The sequence below is a fragment of the Micropterus salmoides genome, unplaced genomic scaffold (assembly GCF_014851395.1).
Source record: "Micropterus salmoides isolate LMB-PRFRI ecotype aquatic unplaced genomic scaffold, ASM1485139v1 Ms_hic_scaffold_12, whole genome shotgun sequence".
NCBI classification, from domain to species: Eukaryota; Metazoa; Chordata; class Actinopteri; order Centrarchiformes; family Centrarchidae; genus Micropterus; species Micropterus salmoides.
Window position 1 is genome coordinate 16,164,056 of NW_024040263.1, and position 20,729 is coordinate 16,184,784.

The following is a 20,729-nucleotide window of genomic DNA, read 5'->3' on the forward strand; positions in this document are numbered from 1 at the left end:
TGTAAGAAATGTGGGTACAGTATGTCTGTTACTTTGGGACACTGTAAATGTCAGATTGGGTTTAGTTCCTGGACTACAATTTAACAGCTGGTATTTTGTTTGGGCCACAAATAGGCCACAAGGTTTTCATTTTCCACTCCTCACCCACACATGCTTACTGGCCCAGCAAGAAGATCAATGTTGTTTCTGCAGGTGCACACACACAGTCACACTCTCACACACAAACACACACACACACACACACACACACACACACACAAAAAGTCAGATAATCTTTACATTGATTCAGTTCAGTTCAAAGTCTTCATTGGCCTGAAAGTTTCAAGAACAAATTTGCCAAAGTGTTCAAGGACAAACTGACCAGACATTTGGGCGTTACAATACCAGCACACATTAGCAATAACGCGACATTTACCTTTATTTTTACTGATGTCTCTAAGGAATTTTAACAAATAGTTTGAACCTGGCTCACACACGCACACACACACACCACACACTTCACTCATTTATTGAGCTGAGTATTTTGAGGCAGCCAGGAGGAGGGCGTGACAGAGTGGCTCTGAGATTAAAACAATCCTCTCTTGATTTCTTCCTACTTGAGGGAAATGCGGAAGCTGTCTGTTATCGTTTGTTTCTATTATTATTCCCCATTTACAGTTTGGGTGTTCACACGGGGCCTTAAATGAGTTTTCTGTCTCTTTCCTCCTTTGAGGGAGCTGCCCAGAAAACTGTGACTGTCTGAGAAGTCAGGCTTTTACAGTAACATGGGGGAAACCCAAAATGTACACTGATTTGTTGTCTGCTGGCTCACAGCGTTTCATGTGCCTCACCTTACAATGCAAGGAGCTCCTTCACAAAGTTAAACCGATTAAAAGGCTTTTGCAACTAAAACTGCATTCTCAATTGATCGTTGTCGTTTTTCTATGCATTTATTTTACATTGTTCAACAACTAATAAACCATCTTTACCTCACGTTCACAGTATACTTTCTTTCAGCACAAACTCAACTATGTGTTCTTTTTTCAATTTAACAATTTCATAAAGGTGCCAGGAACCCAAAATTCAAGATGAAAATGATACAGGCACCAATAAGAATTTTCAGTGAATATCACACAAAATGTAATTATAGAACAATTCAAGGGTGTAATATTCATCATTCATGCATAAAAATACACCCAAACCAAAATGTAAGAAATAAAACTATAATACAGTCAATTTACATAAAAATTGCAATTTAACTATTTTATTTCAGTTTAATGTTAAGTCTGTCTATGGCATTGTAAATCACTGAAAAAAATAGAAAAAAATATGTAAAAAAGAAAAAAACAAATTCAATTTACAAATAAAGCATCATTCTGTCCTGACTTTGAAAGTGTATTTATTTTTATTCTTTACTAGATTCCCAAGCAGCACATACTGTATATCCAAAAGTAATTCTAAAAAATGAGTAAACTAATGTAATTTAAAGGCATTTTTCAAGTTATGTTTTACCTTAAAGAACAAAAAGTGTGCTGATGATACAACAATGTGACCTTGTGTTGTAAAATGACAAATACATCTATCTTGTACCTCATACCAGGAGCATATAAAGCACAGTAACAGTTAAACCCTTAAGGATTTCTCTCTGTCCCTTGTGTAGCTTTTTATATGTTGCAGGCAAATTCATGCAGCATCTGCAGGAACAGCGGTGCCACTACAACGTTATTCTGGCTCACAGAGCGCGATCAACTGGAACCACAGCTGCCGGACGCAAAAGAGTGTGACAGACCAATAGATGACACTGTCTGCACTCTAAATGCACTGAGACTAGTGTTACTTCAGCATATTCAGACCCCAGGTCAGTTGTTCTTTATAATGGTGATGATGATGATGATGATGATGATGATGATGATGATGACGATGATAGTATTGATGACAACAATGAAATATATATATATATATATAACAATGATGGTGATGAGGATGATGAAGGTGATGACAGATTTGTTGGGCAGTTGCTCAGCAAACTGCTTTCTTTCCCAGGACCTCCAAGGTCATGTAACAGTAAAACCTTTATAATGTTTGTGTTTCAGTCTGTCTAAGAAGGAAATGACAGAGGGAACGTAAAAGAGGTGTTGACCCTGAGGTTGAGAGACAGAGAGAGACTTTGGGAAGGAGGGACCAGCAATGGGTGAGCACAGAGGAGAATGAAAAGATTTAGGAAGGAAGTTTTGGAGCTCTCTGAGAGGAAAGTTACCATGATGACTTGCGTGTTGGTCATCAGTGACACAGGTGCGCTCTGATGTCATACAGTCAATCCCAAAATCTGACTGGAGCCCAGTGAATAGAGATCGTTTGTGTTTGTACAATGCAGTTATGCATACTAAGTATGCATAACTGCATACTTAGAGCTGCAACTAATGATTTTCATTATCTGCAGATTATTTTCTTGTTTTAAACGATTAATTGTTTTTGTAGCCTTTAAAATGTTGGAAATCCAAAGTGATTGTTTTATATGGCCAACAATCTAAAACCTAAATTTATTTAATTTACGTGAAAAGACGAAAAAAATTAGTGTTTCCTTGAGTTTTGACTGAAACAACTCTTATTTATTATCAAAATAGTTAATTCACTATTAATATTTTTTTTGTTGACAGACTAAGTGATTACTGGAAACACAAACAGGATAACTCCACCTCCTTTACTAAATTATTAAACATTTAACATATTTGTGTTTTTATATTGCTGTACATTCACATGGGCATTCATTGCTTTTAAAAATGATCATTAATAGCAGCCATTTTAAGAAAGACTTTAGGTGATACTCTGTCTATGTCTATGTCTGAACATCCACTCTGTGTGTGCATTAATTAGTAATGTGCATGTGTGTACAGTCCCCCATTGTCTGTTTATTATATTGTGATATTTTCTTGGAAGCGGTCCAGGTCCCTTCAGTCTGAGTCTGAGACTGACCAGTCTAATGTGTGTGCACACATGCATTTGGGTGTGAACCTGCTTGTGTGTGTGAGTTACAGATGTGTTATGAAAAGTGTGTGCGCGTGTTTGTGTGTGTGTAGGTATTGGTGGTGGAGGGGGAGGAGGGGAGGTGGAGGTTCCTTATCTACAGGCCACAGGCAGCTTTTGAGGCTCTTATCAGCAGCCACCATATTGTACTGAGCACATCCTCTTGTCCAGCAGGGAGCGGAAAACTCTCCTTGCAACATGGTTCCCTCTCCCTCTCCCTCTCTCCCCCTTCTCTCGCTCTTTCTCCCACCTCATATTTGCCAGTATACCAGCACTCACCGACTGGCAACCGACTAGAGCATTGTGTCTTCTTGGCGAAGACAGCGAGAGTAGGAAGAGACAGACAGGACAGTGAAAGAGAGAGACTGAGAGAGAGAGAGAGAGAGAGAGAGAGAGAGAGAGAGAGAGAGAGGGGTGAGACCGACATATGGACGGGGGGACGGCAGAGACTCAAACCATCCATCTCCATGTCTTTGTTCAAAGGAGCAACTTCACAACAAAAAACAAATAAGTGCGTTTTTATTGTCTTTCGGTCTATTTCTGACTTCATGTCTTTGTAAACATTTAGGATTTTTCTTCTTCTAATTATTCATTTTTATAAGAGACTGAGGAGTGTTTAAAGTGGTGTCAGACAGTTTGAGTCCAATTTGATCTTAAAGATTGACAGACAGACACTGACAGGCTGCAGTGGAGTGTGAGCGATCTGAGGAGGAGGAGGAAGGGGGGAGGAGGAGGAGGTTAAACACTGAGGAGATACACCATGTGCGTTCACAGATCACTTGAACTCTGATGGATTTTGCATGACAGACCTGCCACACTGGATGCCATAATGTATCTGTGAGTATTTAATATATTTACATGTTTTTATGCTGTCTGTAGTACATGAATGGTATACCGCCTCTCACATTTATTTAAAATAATAATAACAGTAACATAAAAGCATCTGTTTTGAGTTTCTGTCAGATGTATCATGTGTCATATACAGTGTGCAACTTATGTAAAATAGTCTAGTTTCTGTTAATAAAGACTGGTAGTAAAAAATTGGCTATTTGGTTGTAAATAGATAAAGACATTTCAATAGACAATTTCATATCACAGAAATTTAATATCAAGTCATGTCAGATGGTTTATTGGAGGGCTATTTACTGTAATAACTTACTGTTGAAAGCTGAATTATATTTCTTGTGACTAAATACACAATATGTTATGCATTTGGCTTAAACAATAATATAAAGCAATACTATATAAATTGATTCAACAGAACATAAAATCTAGTCCATTGAAATTAAACAATTTAATAATATTTTTGTGAAATACTGGAAGCATAAAGGTTTATCACAATTAACTATTGATATTTAATTTGAGGTACTGATTCAAACAATTAGCTCGTTAGCTCAGAAATTTCCAATTAAGTGTGCCACAGAATCAAATGCTGCATCATCTATACTACGACAGAATATATGGGCAGTCACAACAGCTTTGTTGATGAATCATCTTAGCTGGAAGCTTTTTTACACTGAAACCTTTTAAATATTCATCTGTAACTCTATTTCTGTGAAACTTCTCTAAGGGTTCTTCTTACCAAGATTTTTATATGAAAGTAAAAAAACAACAACACTGCTGCAAAGTTACATGATAAACTACCTGTGACTGTTGTCCATACATGATTGTGAAAGACGGAACTGTCCAAAATAAAGTCATGACCACTAGAAAAGACAAAACAGGAACAATTGCGATTGCAAAATCTGAGAGATCAAGCTGCCTTGCAGAGCAGAGTGAAAGCAAATGTGTCCCTCATAGAAGATGTAGAGTTAATTCACTTGATGTCCAGCATTTTAATACCCCATCAGTGCTGTACTACAGATTAATCTGTAAATTTCCATTAATTAAATTCAGCTTTTAAACTGCCAGTTGAAGGAAACCACCAACTCCTCATTACATTTTGACCTTTGAGCACATTTTCACGTCTTATTCCTTTTACTAAATAAACACCAAATATCCTCAGTGAGTTTTTTGTCTTTTCCTTTTGTTCAACAGACTCTTTGATATCAATCCAATCTTCAGCGGTCTGGGACATTTTGAATGCTTTAAAGGACTTTGACTCACATCCTCAAAATACACACAGACAGACAGATAGATGGACAGACTCATTAAGAGCAGCCACCGGAGACTCATTCAGACCCTACCACTTGCTGCTCAGGATGTACTGTGAGAAAAATCAACTCCAAATCAGACCACAGCAACCACCCCGGCTCCACACTGCACCCAGAGACGATACCACAGAAATAGTCGTCCATTAAAGACTGCAAGGACTGCAACACACAGAAATGAAGACTTGTTGTTTCACTGGCAGCTTCTTCAACGGGAATGAATACAGCTCATATTTACTCACACTCTAGATAGACAGCCAACAGAGGCGAGAATCATAGAAGACTCACAACCATAAGAGCAACCGATGGATTTCCGGTTGGCCAGAGGAAAATTTACATTTTTAGTGAGGTAGATCTGCTCAATATTGCATCCTCTGCTGGAAGCAAAACAAAGGAAAACGAAACAAAGGGTTATAAGTTGCCTATATGGAAAAGCCACATATAAGCAAGGAGAGGTTTAAAGGGCTCTGTAGGACAAGCGGCAGGTGGTTTACACGATCAATTGTTACTCTCACACACATATAAAGACACCATAAGGACAAGACACGCTGACACACATTAACACTGAGAGCACACGCTAAGCAGCTGAGAGTAACAGGAGCTTGGCTCAGACTGGGATTCCCCTCGAGAGACTTCACCACCATGATGGAAAAGCTGAACCCCACCAGCCCACCGGCCTCACCAGCCGACCTACCTCGTCCCTCCTCCTCTTCCTCCGCCTCCTCTCCATCCTGTGCCTCTGTTGAGCAGAACAGTCCCCTCCAGAACAAGACTTTCTCTGATGCTATCAGCAGCCCACACCTTGCTAACAAGAAAGAGCACAAGGGACACACGTATGTCCCCACAGCTGCCTCAATTCCGTCTCCAACTGCCACGACAACGGCGTTAAACATTCACCTCGCAGATACAGCTTCGCCACCTGAGCCCATTGTCATGGAGGAGGAGAAGCGAGGAGGACCAACGACCACCGCTGGCCCCGCTGCTTCTGCCAACGGGTCCCCAACTGTTTCCTCTCCACCCCCGCTCCTCCCGGCACCAGCCAAAACTTCCCCATGCCCTCTACGACCTCTAGCCTCCAATGCATCCTTCCCTACGTCCTCGTCACCCTCTCCTCTTCCTCCACACATTCCAGTCATCAGTCTCGGTCACAGCAAACCCCTTCTCCCACTCTCCAATACCCCTTTGACTGCCCTCCACCCAATTCCCAATCTCCTACACGGGCCCCATGGGGACCTCCGCCGCAGTCAGCTAACCTGTTTGCCTGTGGCCAGCCCTGCAGCTTCTGGAGCTCCTGTAGGTTCTGTTGGGCCTTCAACTCCCTCTCCAGGACCCCTGTTGCCTCAGCATTACATGCCTGCACACCCCTTCTTCACCAGGTGAGATTTAGCTTATTTGGATTCATCCATAACCACTGTTGTTCCTAAACTTTTTACTTTATTGTTTCATTTGTATACTGTTTTGGGACCTAAAGAGGTAAAGCTATCTATTCCTCAAGAAAAAAGGCAAAGAGTGGAGAAAAGTCAATGTAATTTTATGTTATTTTTCTTATCGGGTCAATAATCTTGCAACTTTTATGTTGTGATATATATATATATATGTTATTAGCAGACTTTATATTAAATAATCTTTTTGTTGGAATATCTGCTTCATGATAAGTTAAATAATTCTGGACGTTGCATTTTAACCTATTTGTCTGAATTACAGAAAATTTTATAACTTCAGCCCTCTATAGGAAATCATTATATCAAATAAAAGACTAATATATGCCGCATTCTCATTCCCTTCCTTTCCACAATGCACACATACCACAATACGCTTTCCTGAGATGTTACTAGGAATGATGATGCTACTTTGTTGGCAACTATGCCAAGTTTCTGTTTCATATGAAACCTCAACTGCTGGGATTTCATGACTTCCCATTGTGATTAATTGTGGCTGCGCTGCACGGTTATGCGAAATTGACAGCAGGATGCGTGCTGTTATAAAGGGAACTCACATTTCTCACCCTAAATTTTCTCACCGGAACATTTGGCTTCTTAACACAAGTTGCATCATGGAATGTTTCTTGTGAGCATTTAGTACCAAAAACTTACATGTAGTTTTAATTGCAGCTAAATTTAGTCGTTGAACTGATAAAAGGCTACAAAACAGAACTCTTGAAGCTCTTTTTGGGATTGCAGAGTTGGCAACTCAGAGCTTACACTCATGAAGAAAGGCATTCACTTGCAGACGTTATCAAAGGCCTCCTACTGTTCATCTATTCTTTACTCCAAAAAGGATTTTCCACACAGTCTCTTTCTGCAACAGAGGAGATATAAAAAGTCGTACTTTTTTTCACAGTGACTACATCTATGGTTTCACCATCTGTCATGGAGGTTTGGGAATAAGGTTTCCTCTCCTCATTTCTCTCTGGTTTTCTTTGTAGCAGGAAACATTGATCTATTTCATCCCCCTGAAGTAGAATCAGCTAGTAACCAGACTTAATGAGACTACACTAAAACTCTGCATGCACACTCAATCAACGCCACCAACATAATCACACCTCACTTAATGGTTTCCACAATCTTCTTGATTTCTCCACCCACTCTCCAAGACTTACAAACCTAGCATGTTTGTAAACTGTGTATATCGAGCTGCATTTTAATTTCTAGGTTGATTGTGAATGAAGTTCCAAAAACGTCACATTTTCCCACATTTTGCTGTGTTTTTATCTCTAGTTCTTACCTGGGTCCCTCAGGAGGAAACTATGGTGTCATCAACAACAGCCGGATCAAGAGAAGACCCTCGTCACACTTTGAGATGGAGATTAACGAATGTGAGTGTCAGTGTGACCAAACAAAGGATCAGACATCAACAATGATATGGCCATAGATTCTGTGTGTGAATGTTTGCATTTTTTAAATTGTATTGACGGGAATTACTGCCCACACCACAGAGAATGAAGGTTACTATATAAAGTTTTAAGGTTTGTTGATATTCTGCATTTGTCTTATTGTCAACAAGTCTTAAGAAAGAACCGTCCATCTCACAGTACTTTCCTACTTCCTTACCCTGTGTGTGGCTTTCAGCCCCATCTACAGTCCTTCTTACTAGAGATTTAAGCTAAATGTTAAAAATAGATACATAGTTATTTTTAAAAAAATTTTTGAATGCTTATTTTGATTCATCCATAAGCACTGTGGTTCTCAAACCTTTTCAACCCAGGGCACTGTAATTTCTAGCAAAAAGTTTTCAAACAGGAGTAAAAAGCGCATTTGTTGGGGGACTATTTTTTGCGGTGGAGTAATACACATTGGGTGCTCTATTACACTATTTACACTAGCTGGACATTGTCTGTGGGGGCTTAACTAAAGTGCCCATGTTCACCGTAATTAATGAAAATGTGTCAACAACACGGCTCACTGACGGGTTTTTAGATGTTTTTTTTTTGGGGGGGGGGCATTTGTTGACAATGAGAATAATATAAATCAACTTCTTCTCATATCCTTTAAGGCTCTGCACACTCAGACAGTGTTTACATGTGTCCAACAGGCCCTCCTCAGAAAATTGCTCGCCGTGTCTTCACCAACAGCCGTGAGCGCTGGCGACAGCAGAATGTGAACGGGGCTTTCTCTGAACTGAGAAAACTCATTCCCACACACCCACCTGACAAGAAGCTCAGCAAAAATGAAATCCTCCGCCTGGCTGTGAAGTACATCAATTTCTTGGTCACTCTGCTCAATGACCAGGCACAAGACAAGAGTGGGGACTCAGCTGAGGACTCAGCAGAGGACGAAAGCACCACCATTGGGTTGGACGGCAATAAAAGGAACCCCCTTTTTCAATGCAACACTCCTCCTCAGTCCGATGCTGCTCCACCATCCTCAGCCCATCCCGCCTTGGCAACAGTCCGCAGAGACAGAGACTCAACTGACTCAGTCACGGCTCTGGCCTCCCCAGCAACATCCAGTTGCTATGGTGACACGGACAGTGAGGAAAGCTTTGGGGCAAAGACCTCTTTGGTGACCCATGGCATTCTCGGAAAGGTCAAGGGTCAGATAAGAATGGTGGCATCAACAAATGATGAGCGGTGACACCAAAAGCAAACAAAGAGGTGTGCAGCCACTGGGAATTTAAATGTCACACTGACAGACTGGACAGGACACACAATCATCGCCAGATACAAAAAGTAGTGTGAATAAGTAAGAAATGGATTTTTGGTGGCATTTTGTAATTTTAACTGTCTCTGTGTTGTCTCTGCATCATGTGCAAACATTGAGTGTTAAGCTCTGTATTTTAGCATAATACTGAACTCTGCTCTGGGGCAAGTTGAGAGGCATGAAGCAACAAATAGGTGATTTCTACGTGTAAATCTAATAATCCTTTCTTGGTCAAGAAATTCAAGGTCTTCCATTCCTCCTCTGTAGACCCATGAACATGTTAAATCTCTCATAAGAGGCCTAAAAAAGCTGATTTTTTTTTGTTCCAGTCCAAATTAAAATAACATGTAAATAACCAGCATTGCCCCAGTACAGTTATGGTAAACTAAAGTGCAACATGCTCTATTGTTCCTGCAGAGAGGTGCATGACATGCATTCATGAATTGGAGTTGCAGTGTTTAATGTTGCTGCCGTTCTTATTGTCAGAGAAGCAGGGTCGATGGTCGCACCCTGACATTGTGACACACTTGTACCAGACAGAAATAAAGTGTGTTTTAGTTTGCTGTTCCTTATTTGACATCCTCTTATTGCACTCCAAAGACTGCTCTCTGTCAGCACGATTTCTCAACACATCCAAATGTTTTGCCATGTTTGTCAGAGGTCTAGGGAACATTTGTGCAACCTCTAAATGTAATCTCAGTGTGGGATGATCACAATTGCCATCAGACTTTAAACATAAACATATAAATGCCATGCTATTGGGTCAGCGTTTTGAAAGAACCAACTGGAAAGTGAGTGCTTATTTGATGTAGATAAGTCATATGTCCATATGTTCATAGAGCCACACAATGAACTTGTCACCACATATTATAGAGTAGGGCCTAAAAAGCCAAAATCCATGTTATTTGTTTGTCCTGTTCACTAGAGTGACAGATTAATGATGAGCCATAAACAACACCTGTTAAAATAGTGAGTGATGTGACACCCTGAGGCTGAATATAACCATTCGCTGACATTACAGTGACAATCCCAGCCCTGGAAAAAAAGGGGGGGGGGGACTTAAATGTTGTCCCATGAAGTGCTGGAATTTTCCCAGGCAGCAGATTTTGGGAGGAGAGTATGTGTTTTCAGTGGTGAAAGAAGTACTTTGATCTTTTACATAAGTAAAAGTAGGAATAACACCGTGTAAGTACATAAGTGCATAAATAATATATAAGTATTAGCATCAAAATATACTTAAAGTACCAAAAGTAAAAGAAGTAATTTTGCAGAATGGCCCAATTCAGAATAATATAAATTATATTACTGGCTATACACTGCCAGGAAGTGTAATTATAATTTATATTTTGTATTAATAATCTGAAAGTAACAGTACAGTACTTAAGTAGATCTCTTAGTTACATTCCACCACTGCATGTTTTTGTGTGTACTATATATGTGTGTGTGTGTGTGTGTGTGTGTGTGTGTGTGTGCAATCAGGTGGATGTGTTACTAGCAAAACATTTATGCAACAGCAACAATTGTAGTTCTGTGGTCGTGTGTGAGGAAGGGCAGGGTGGATGTGGGATGCGGTTAGAGAGAGGGTTCAGCATGGTGGTGGGGGTTGTATAAGTGAGAAGTTTGGGGGTAAATTGCAGCTGTGCAGTGGTGCTGGTGTCTCTCTCGCCTGCGTGCTTAGCCCTATCAAGTGTCCAGGAAATGGCAACAGTTAGTGCTGTCTCAATGACGGCCAATGAGTTTCCTGGTGGAGGGGTGGTGGTGGCACTGTATGTGTGTGTGTGATGGGTGACATGTGGGGTGGCAACTAAAACAGAAAAAGAATATAGCCAACCGGATTCTCTGGGAACCCCTGTTCACCCACACAACAGGAAGAGCTGCTTTCACAACACTGCTCCGGCTGCCTCTGCTGCACCGGGCTGTACCCTCCCTGCTTTCCCCTTAAACCACAGAGAGGATTACAGACTGAGGCAGGGGTCACACAAATTAAAGGGGTAGCCTACTGCGGTATTCTGCAACTGTGCACACTAAAGTTAGCTTTTTTTCAGCAACACAGGTGATTTTATGCGTTGCTGGGAGTTATTTAACAATAGGCTATATGATTTGTGGATTAGATATTATTGCAACATCATCTCATGAAAAGCCTCCTGGTGTCACTGTGTGATGCATTACAGGATAAACCTATAAACCTTTTTCACAGCAGACATTAGGCTTGTCACAGGAAAAGCAAGGTGTAATTGATAACATTAAAACGACATTTAAGTTCCAGCATTTTGATATTGTGCATGCTGGCTCATATCTTGGCATGGCTTACTGGGACACTTAAAGGAACTGTGCCATTGTTAATGAAATGTGTTACACTTGTGCTTTTCCTGCTATGACAAGTCAATATGAAAAAGGTTTGTTAGAGTGTTTTCAACTAAAAATGTTTGATTTATCAATGCAAATTTAACTGCTGGACGTCCGTGTTTATTAATCACAAACAACAGTAAATCTGCTGATTATACATGTGTTACCTCTAGCTAACTAGCAACACAAGCGTGCACCATGTGAAGGAGGACTAAACCTGAGTGTGTTAAAGCTCAGAGTGACAGATCTTAAAGCCTACCAGGAACTCCAGTTCTTTATGTTACTTTTCTTAAATTTTTCTCCTTTTTCCTCTTGCCTCTTTAAATTCATGTTTCATACAGCTTTTTTTAAAAACTCAAGTCAAAGCTCCTACTACACAGATGCCTCAGGCCCCATCCACACTCCCACGGTTTCGTTTTAAAATTGTTGAGACCTTTTGCTACGTTTGCACGTTAAAATGGCAAAAATGAAGACCTAAAACAGAGAAGTTTGAAAATGCTGCCGACTCCGTTTTTTGTTTTGAAACTCCGGAGAACGTTTTAGTGCGGACGGGCAAAAACGGAGGACTTTAGAAACAATGACGCAGACGCTCATGTTTGGCTCTCTGGGTCTTACTAATCATGCAAAGCAGAACCACAATGCTGCTGACAGAGTTTTTGATTTGGTATTTTTATTTAAATATTTTGTACCATGCAAATATAACACTTATAGCCTATACTTGTACTGTGTATGTCACCGTATTTACTTTGCGACGACTTCCAGTCTGTTTTCCGCTGCCACAGCTGCTTTTAACTCCTGTGTTACATTCAGTTACAGTCCCAGCTCGTAATTGAGCCATGAAAAATAAAATCTTCACCTGTAGTACTTTTTTCTTTCGCCAAATCTTCTGTAACTACGAAAAAGACCATCTGTTTCATGTTTACACCAGGCACGCGCATGCCCAGTGTACGTGAATGGCCACTAGATGTGCGTTTTCAGTCGTTTTAATGTAGACAGAGATCAACTCTGATACGCAGCTAAAATGCTGGTGTGGGCAGAGATCATATTTGTTTACAAACTCCGTTTTTAAACAAAAATGGAGTAGTGTGGAAGGGGCCTCATTTGCATAGCCCGGAGTGGATAGGCCTTTTCACAGCAGACATTTTGACTTGCCATAGTAGTAGACTAGTATAAAAGCGCTACTGCTACTAATAACATAAACCAGCAGTAACACATTTTTTGTCCACCTGGGGAGAACAAGTTGTCAACACAAAACTGACATACATTATCATCTCCTTTTGAGTTGATATGGCGAACTTGTTAGCAAACCGTTGCTTATTTACGCATCAAACGGAGCAACAGTTGCATTCATTCAGAGTTCATTCTGGTTTTGGCCACTTGAAGAAAGTCCAATATTCACTCTCTTTTAGTTCTGTTTTTGGTCTCCACCAGCTCCTGAGGAAAATATCTGGCTCTTTAGCTCCCAAACGCTCCACTATGTTCACCAGCTAGCTGCTAACTGTGTCTATTTGCTGCATGGTGCTGAACAGATTGTGTACAGCAGGTTTGTAGAGTTTTGTCACTGAAAAACTGTAGCGGCTGAAAACAACACTGTGAGAGCGGTGAGATTAAACCAAAACAGTAAAGTTGAGCTAAAGCTCACTACAGTTCCAGGTGATAATTGTCTTTAGGTTCATCAGTGCCGGGACACATTATTGCATATAATACATTGTTATTATAGAAATATTGAGCCTTGCTGCTTTAACGATAGCTTTGTCCTGTTTAAGTGTCCTAGTAAGCAAACATGCACAATACCTGGATCCTGAAATCGAAACAGCTAAATGGAATTTAGTCACTGATTTTATTATTTACTGTGTTACAGTCATCTGTGAAAATATTAGGAACAGACTTTTAATTTATGTTCTCTCTTTTCTGTGCCCTGACTAGGGTGAATTGACTGATATTAACTAAACATCACAGCATTTTCCTGAATTCACTTACTCACCCAGTTTAGAGGAGATGGCAAACTGTACTAATGTGTGTTTTTTTCTAGATCTGCAGTACATAGTATATATTAAATATTTCAGTGATGCACAATATTGGTCAAGAAAATGAAACCTTTTAACATTGGTCGGGACTGCTGGGGTGGTAAACATTCTCTCCTTCGTCTGATACATGAGGCCAAGCAGGGTAATGCTGGCCAGCCTGGGACTTGGAGATAATGGCCTTGCCTCCACCCCTCCGTTGTGCCCCTCTTGCCCCCAGAGTCACACCCACTTGTCACACCTCACAGAAATACCAGAAGTTCTATTTCATGTACAGACTAAACGTGTATTTCCCATGTGAGGAGTAAACATGCTGGAAGTTTTCCCGACCTAAAGCAGCTTTATCTTGCTGATAATGAGGATATATATTAAATGCAGTTTAGTAAATGCAAAAACAGTGTAGAATGGTGATAAACATGTTAAATTGTTTATACAACAACACTAAAAACAGACAGACAAAATATTTTTATACTGAATTTCTTTTTTTTATTAAACTCTGAGGAAGATTACATAACTAGGAGGAGATAGTGCAAAATGAACGATGTAACTTGCTAAATGACTTAAAACATTTGTTTTTAATTCACCTTGAATTTACTGCTTATATGAAGAGATGGTGAGGGCACAGCATTTGTGTTTTCTTAGAGAATTTGACACATCTTGAAAACAGTTTATAAGACAATAACCTAAATGTTTGTAATGTGCAATCATACAACCAAGTTTAGCTGAGTTTAAAATCTGAAAATGTATTTTCATTTAGACTATATTGCTAGACTTCTGGTACTATTAATTCATGAATTAAATGTTTATTTACATATGTCATACAGTTTAGATAAATTCAGCAATTCACTCAGTTTTCAATACTTTTTCTCCTTGTTTTACCACGCCATCGTTCACTGTTCTATTTACATTGTTTGCAGCTTCATCTATGTTTTCTAATGTGTTTTTATTGCTGAGCTTTCGTCTGCCCATCTCAGTTGCCGCAGATCCAGCAGCTGCACCGAGAGCTCCACCAATCACCCCCCCCAAAAACACGCCAAGCACCAGACCCAACAATGCACCCCCTATGACTATCTTGGGCACCTGTTTAGCAGTATTCCCAACTTTCTCCCACACTGAGCTCTCAGCCACCATTTTGGCCCCTGCTTTGGCCCCAGAGCCCACCTTGCCCCACGCTGGGCTCTGTGCTACCTTCTTTGCACCGGCACCAATTCCAGCTCCAACTTGCACAGACCTGCCAGCCACTAGTTTAGCTCCAGTTATGGCCCCAGATCCTACTTTTCCCCACATAGGACTTGCTGCTGCTGCCTTTGCTCCAGATCCCACCCATGCAGAACCATCCACCACTACCTGGGGAACTCTATCTCCTACTAGTTTGGACACGTGTCCGGCACTAGCTCCCACCTTCTCCCACAGTGAACTATCAATCACCATCTTCTGGACATTTTGTGCTCCACTGCTGACTGTCTCCCACACTGAACTACTTTTCACCTTCTCTGCTCCCTCACCGACCCACATAGAGCTATCTGCCAAAAGCTTGGGTAAATTCTTTGCACTAGACATTTTATCCATAATGGAACGGAGAAGTGAAGGGGACATGTTGGGAAGTGTAACAGGAGGAAGGCTCTCGATCTTCATGGTGCTTACACTCATCTCTGCCTCATCCCTTGTTTTCTCAATCTCATCCTCTCTCACTTCCTCCTCTGCTTCAGCCACAGGCTGCATGTAGGGATGAAGTACACGCCTTTCCGAGCTGAGCTGTCTAACGTTTCTTAGTCCTTCTTCCTCCTTTCTCTGCCTTGCAATCTCTACCTGTCTCTGCCTTACTCTGTTCTCTGCCTCCTCAAAAGCAGGACAAGAATAATACTGTCCTCCAGCTTCCTTCACTGTCTGCTCCACCTTTTCCAGCAGCTCCACCACATTCTGCCTCTCCCTCCCACCTCCTCCCTTCTCCATCACATGAAACCTGTCCCCACATTTCTCCACAAGCTTTAACAAATCCCCCCGCCGACCAGCGATATACGCCTCCACGCTGTTGTTTTCCATCTTCCCGCTCTCCCTCAGTCGATCTGCGTAAGTAAAGAGGACCAGAGTGTGTTTCTGGACTGCCTCTGGGCCAAAAACAGACTCCAGGGCCCAGAGAGCCTGCAACTCGGTCTTTGCAAGCTGGTCTAAGGGGACGCACAGGAGGAAGGCGTGAGGTCCTGGACTAGACAGAGCAACACATGAGGAGATCTGAGCTCGCACCTCATCCTGAGCTCGATCTGAATTGAACCAGTCTGGAGTATCCACCACCGCCACCTACAGGTGAGAGAGGAGCGTGTCAAAGATAAGATATCCGGAGGGTTTTGGCAATGACACATGGTGGAATATGTGGAAAATGAAAACAAGCCAGAAAAACAACATCTTAGTTTACCCGTCTTCCTCCAACCAATGCTTTCTTTTTCTCACACTCCTGAGTGATCGCTCTGAGGCTTTCTGGGTGTGACTCAAACTCCTTCCGTCCCAGTATGTCATTGCCAGCTGTGCTTTTCCCCGCTCCAGATCGGCCGAGCAGGACCAGACGCAGCTCCGGAGAGGATGAGGAGGTAGAGGAGGAGGAGGAGAAGGGAGAGGAGGCGAAGGCTGGTGAGGAAGGGGAAGAGAATAAGGGCGAATGAGGAGCGGAGGTTGGAGACGCCTCGGGGGATCGCTCTTCAAAGCTGTTGATTCTGTGGTGAACTGAAAACAATGAAGTGAAATTTTGAGTTAATAAATTATTAATAAAAGTGAAATGACAAACTTTTAAACATCAAACATCACAGAAGCAAACTTTCACTTTGACATAACTGTAATAATAATAATAATAATAATAATAATATGAAGCAGTGAGGTCCTGTAACTTACAGGTAGTGATCACTTTCGAAGATGTTTTAGCCTCAGACATTTGTGAAAGTATAGCTCCTTCTACAAAAACAATAAATAGGAGTCCTGTTCATTTTTCGCTCGCATTCATTTTTCTTCTTCTTTTTATTTTTTTTACATGACATTGTGCTGTAAAACATCCACATCCAGAACCCAGATCTATTGCAGTTTACCTGTATTTAGTCTGAAACTGGGCGTCCTTGCCAACTGCCTGTCATTATGCGGCTCTGGTGCTGGAGTTGAATGAAGCCTGTTACACACCTGGCTCACACCCACGTTTCCATCCGTCTCATCTCTCTCTTCTCTTCTCCACCTGTCCAGGGCGGTGCTGTACTCCTCTCCTCTAACGATACTCCTCTGTATTTCTGTGTTGGAGATGTGCGTTGAAGCAACCTTCTCTCTTTTCTCCTCCTTTTGATCTCTGTAACTTTCCATAAGTTCTTGTTTTCTGTCTTTCACTCGTTTCGCCAGCTCGCTCTCCTGGCTTGTTTTCATATAGTATACTCCATTTTTCTGCACCATATCATCCACCTGTTACATAAATCAATGCATAAACAAATAATATTGTTAGATAATGTCCCCCATACTCACATTTAGAATTAAAGGTGTAACATTAATCTCCAATGTGGAATAAATTCTCATGTCAGTCAAAGTTCAATGTCCATCCATTCATCGAGCCAATCCCAGCTGACATCGGGCGAAAGGCGGGGTACACCCTGGACAGGTCTCCAGTAAGTTACAATGTAATTTGCCTAGTCATTAATGCATACTGCTCTTGACTACAGCTGGGTGTGATTGCATGAGTGTGAAACAGGGTGGTGCTGGGAAAAACTACAACTGACAAGAAAGCTAAAACAAAGAGCTCCAACACGTGCAATAAAACAGAATTTCACTTCTGAAAATGTTAAAAAGTGCTTCACAAAAATCTCTAACTCCACTGTGCTTCATTTCAGAGTTTGCACCAAAACCAAATTGTGAGATACCCACCCTAATCAGTATAAAAACACTGGATAATGTGTGTGCAAACTCTTGTCTTGACTTGCTATTCTGTTAACTGTTCTCTGCGTCAACTTCTCACCTTCTCCAGCAGCTCACGGACCTGTTCCCTGTTCTGTCGCTGCCGATTATTGATGATATGGTACCTCCCCCCACAGAGCTCAATTATCTTCCTTAGGCCTGGGTGCTCTCTCTGCAGGTATTCCTGTGGAAAACAATTCAGATTGGAAATGGGCTGTCTCTCTTCTGCTCTTATAAACAGCAGCTGAGCAGCTGTTTCTTCTCAAAATTTACATGTTTACACAAAATGATGCATCACTGTTTGAAAGTAGTTTACAAAACCCAAACTAAAAAGTTTAGACAGGTCAGTTTTATTCTTGTATCAGTGTTTCACAAGACAGGTCAACTTGTTAAGTACAGGGTCGGTCCAAAATTAACAATTTGGCTCATCTGCCATTGGCAACAACAAAATTTTTTTTACTGGCCATGAAACTGCATCATGTATTATCTGACTAAAAACAATTACCTCAAGTTTTTAATATGCAAACTCAGCGCTTTAAAAGGGACAATTATAAAAAGATATCAATTTACATCTTTTCAATAAAAAGATTCTCAATAAATAGGTTGCAATTTAACTCATACTGTTCCTAACTAACCCCTCTTTTCTCTCCTTCTGTTGCTTTCTCCAGATATTTCTGCCTTTGAAGCCGTCTTGATGATTGCAAGCCACCTACTGCCTAAAACTGAATTGAATTTGTCGTGTTAATGTTAAAGACTACAGTTAGCCTGAGTGCTGATATTTTTACTTGGCATTACCAAAATATACCCACATTTTCATTCAATTAATTTTGGACGCTGCAAAGTGCAGTACTTTAAAAATACTAAAAGTAACTGGACTTCACATTTACATATCAGCACATCACACACATCGATTGTACAACTCTAATACCTCCACTGTTTTTCCCATCAAGTAGTCCCCACAGGTCAGCAGGACTACAGTGTGATCCAGAGCCTTCTCCCCAAACACCTTCTCTAGCTCTGCAGGCACATGACTCTCCATCTGGAAACACCGGAGAAAAATTAATAACTGGGGTTAATATTAGGATTTGCCAGTGAATTATAGTTCACTGATCTGCCAACTGCCACTTATTATAGTAAGAGATCCTACACTTTGTATACTAACATATTGTACTCCTACAAATATGAATGAATACTGTATATATTAATTAACACTGCAGTATAAAGCAATAGCATGTATTTTACTCTTAAAATGACTAAAAATATGACATTGATGATTGCATGAGCAAATGATAAATAAACAAAAAACACAAGTTAAAGGGGAAAACAAGTCCACAACCAACCTCTGTGAACTGGCTGACAGGCACCAGCAGCAGAATAGCATGTGGGCCTGGTGCTACCAGCGCCATTGCTTTTTCCGTCTCCTTACTGACAGTTTCCTCCATCTTGCCACCACTCCAGTACCATCTCGGTGCCTCCACCAGGGTTACTCTCCTGCCCTCAGAGACGCCCTGTCGCTGCTGGCAGCTCCTAGAGGCAATGGGAGAGACGGGGGACAGTTGGCCCAGGATAGTGTCCGCTGATGACGTCTTTCCACATCCAATGTTTCCCAAAAGAATAAGTCTCAGCTCTGGGGGGGAGGGCCCATTGTAACTCCCTCCCAAGTGTTCACTCATAGCTGGAAAGAGAGAATGAAAGAGGAAGGGGTCAAATGGGCTAGCTGGACGTAATTCAATACTAACTACAACCACCAATCAAAAGCAAAGGTGTGTTCACACATGGCTTTTGATTGCAAAACAAACTGGAAAAACTAAGAATTGGACATGTTGGTCAGTAATTTAACCATCTAATCTGACATTTGATACGTGGACCAAATTGACTGCTAAAATTAAACATGAAATCTGTGATGACTTACTTTCCTGTTAGCATTACATTTCTTTCCTACATACTCCCAACATCTCACCTGTTGTGCATGAGTTAACAAGAACTAAGAAAACTGGTAATAGCCATACTCCTACATGAAGCTGTCATTTCACTGGAACCTTACTTTCTTTTCTAGTTGCATCCCTTATTCACTCAGTGTGTCTGATCCGCCACACCTTGCCAATCCTGTCCAACTGCATTTTACCTGGAATTTTCTATTTGGACTGATACGCAAACATGCACTAAACACATTCACCTACAAATACAAACATTCAAATTAGGACATTAAACTAATACTGAAAGTAAAGAGTAAAACTAGACGACTATTCTAAGCTCGCATATAATGACAACCATTTTCTCAGACCTACACAAAGCTGATACAAATGCACTGTGGCGCACATTACATAGATCTGTAAATTCCGTTGCTACTAAATAGTACTTTGGCCAAGAAACTTTGTATAAACACTGATAAACTTGCTGCTTCAGGTAAACTCCCACTGTAATATTCTGATAGCTATTGAAATGTATTCAGAAAATAAGAAACATACTCAACTTTTGAGGTCTTTGAAGTTCTGTTCATGTGTTGTCTTCTCTTGTGTGCTCTGTTTGTTCAGTTGGCATTGAGTTATGTCTCACCCCAGACAACTTCAGTACATGTCGACACAGCCGGAGGAGTTAAAGCTGCCTATGAAGGAGAAATTCGCAGTCTCACCACTCCCAATTTCTAGCACATGCATACATGAAACGACTGGTAAGTATATTTTCGCATGTACAACAGGTTCCTTTGTCTGCGGGCTGTGAAGCATTCCAAGATGGGGCGGAGAAGGTGTATCCTGGAGCACATGTGAATCATTCCACATTAGTTGTTATCTACCACACCCATGAAGTGTCAAAACTGGTAGACGTCTTTAAGGCTCATAACTGGTAAACTATGCCTGTAAACATTTTGATATGCTGCAGTTGTCATCCATAGTCAGTACAGAGAGCACACGCGACGGGTTAACAATCAAAGAGGAAATTGTGTTGTGTCAGACTGTCACTGCTGTCACACAAAAAACAGTTTTATCCTAAATGGTCTGAAACTCTTGAAGCCTCTTTAACTTCAATTCAATTATTATTAATCTCTAAGAATACATTTCTCTTTACGAGAGATGATTGGTCATGTTACAGTACATATAAACACAACTCAAACATGGCTTATTGGATGATGTCACCAACCTGACAGTATG

General features: G+C 41.0%; 2 protein-coding genes across 6 annotated transcripts; one reads left to right on the top strand and one right to left on the bottom strand.

Moving 5' to 3' along the window:
• The first annotated feature begins 3,188 nt into the window (after positions 1-3,188).
• lyl1 (LYL1 basic helix-loop-helix family member) lies at positions 3,189-9,864 on the top strand. 3 transcript variants are annotated; one of them, XM_038713677.1, is made up of 5 exons: positions 3,189-3,514; positions 3,663-3,840; positions 5,041-6,529; positions 7,871-7,968; positions 8,646-9,864. In XM_038713677.1, the coding sequence occupies exons 3-5, from the start codon at positions 5,796-5,798 to the stop codon at positions 9,224-9,226; spliced, it is 1,413 nt and encodes a 470-aa protein (XP_038569605.1). In that variant the 5' UTR covers positions 3,189-3,514; positions 3,663-3,840; positions 5,041-5,795; the 3' UTR covers positions 9,227-9,864. The 3 variants fall into 3 exon arrangements, with proteins under 3 accessions (XP_038569605.1, XP_038569606.1, XP_038569607.1); XM_038713678.1 differs by having other exon boundaries at positions 3,778-3,840; XM_038713679.1 differs by having other exon boundaries at positions 3,192-3,840; positions 8,685-9,864.
• Positions 9,865-14,125: 4,261 nt separating this feature from the next.
• On the bottom strand, positions 14,126-20,185 carry LOC119899203. Of its 3 annotated transcripts, none has more exons than XM_038713681.1 (8): positions 20,054-20,185; positions 18,921-19,255; positions 18,509-18,619; positions 17,642-17,764; positions 16,737-17,094; positions 16,546-16,605; positions 16,076-16,380; positions 14,126-15,960 (listed from the first exon to the last, which is right to left on the bottom strand). In XM_038713681.1, exons 2-8 carry the CDS (start codon positions 19,251-19,253, stop codon positions 14,506-14,508), a joined length of 2,745 nt encoding a protein of 914 aa, XP_038569609.1. In that variant the 5' UTR covers positions 19,254-19,255; positions 20,054-20,185; the 3' UTR covers positions 14,126-14,505. The 3 variants fall into 3 exon arrangements, with proteins under 3 accessions (XP_038569609.1, XP_038569608.1, XP_038569610.1); XM_038713680.1 differs by having other exon boundaries at positions 20,049-20,182; XM_038713682.1 differs by lacking the exon at positions 16,546-16,605 and having other exon boundaries at positions 20,049-20,182.
• Positions 20,186-20,729: the final 544 nt, after the last annotated feature.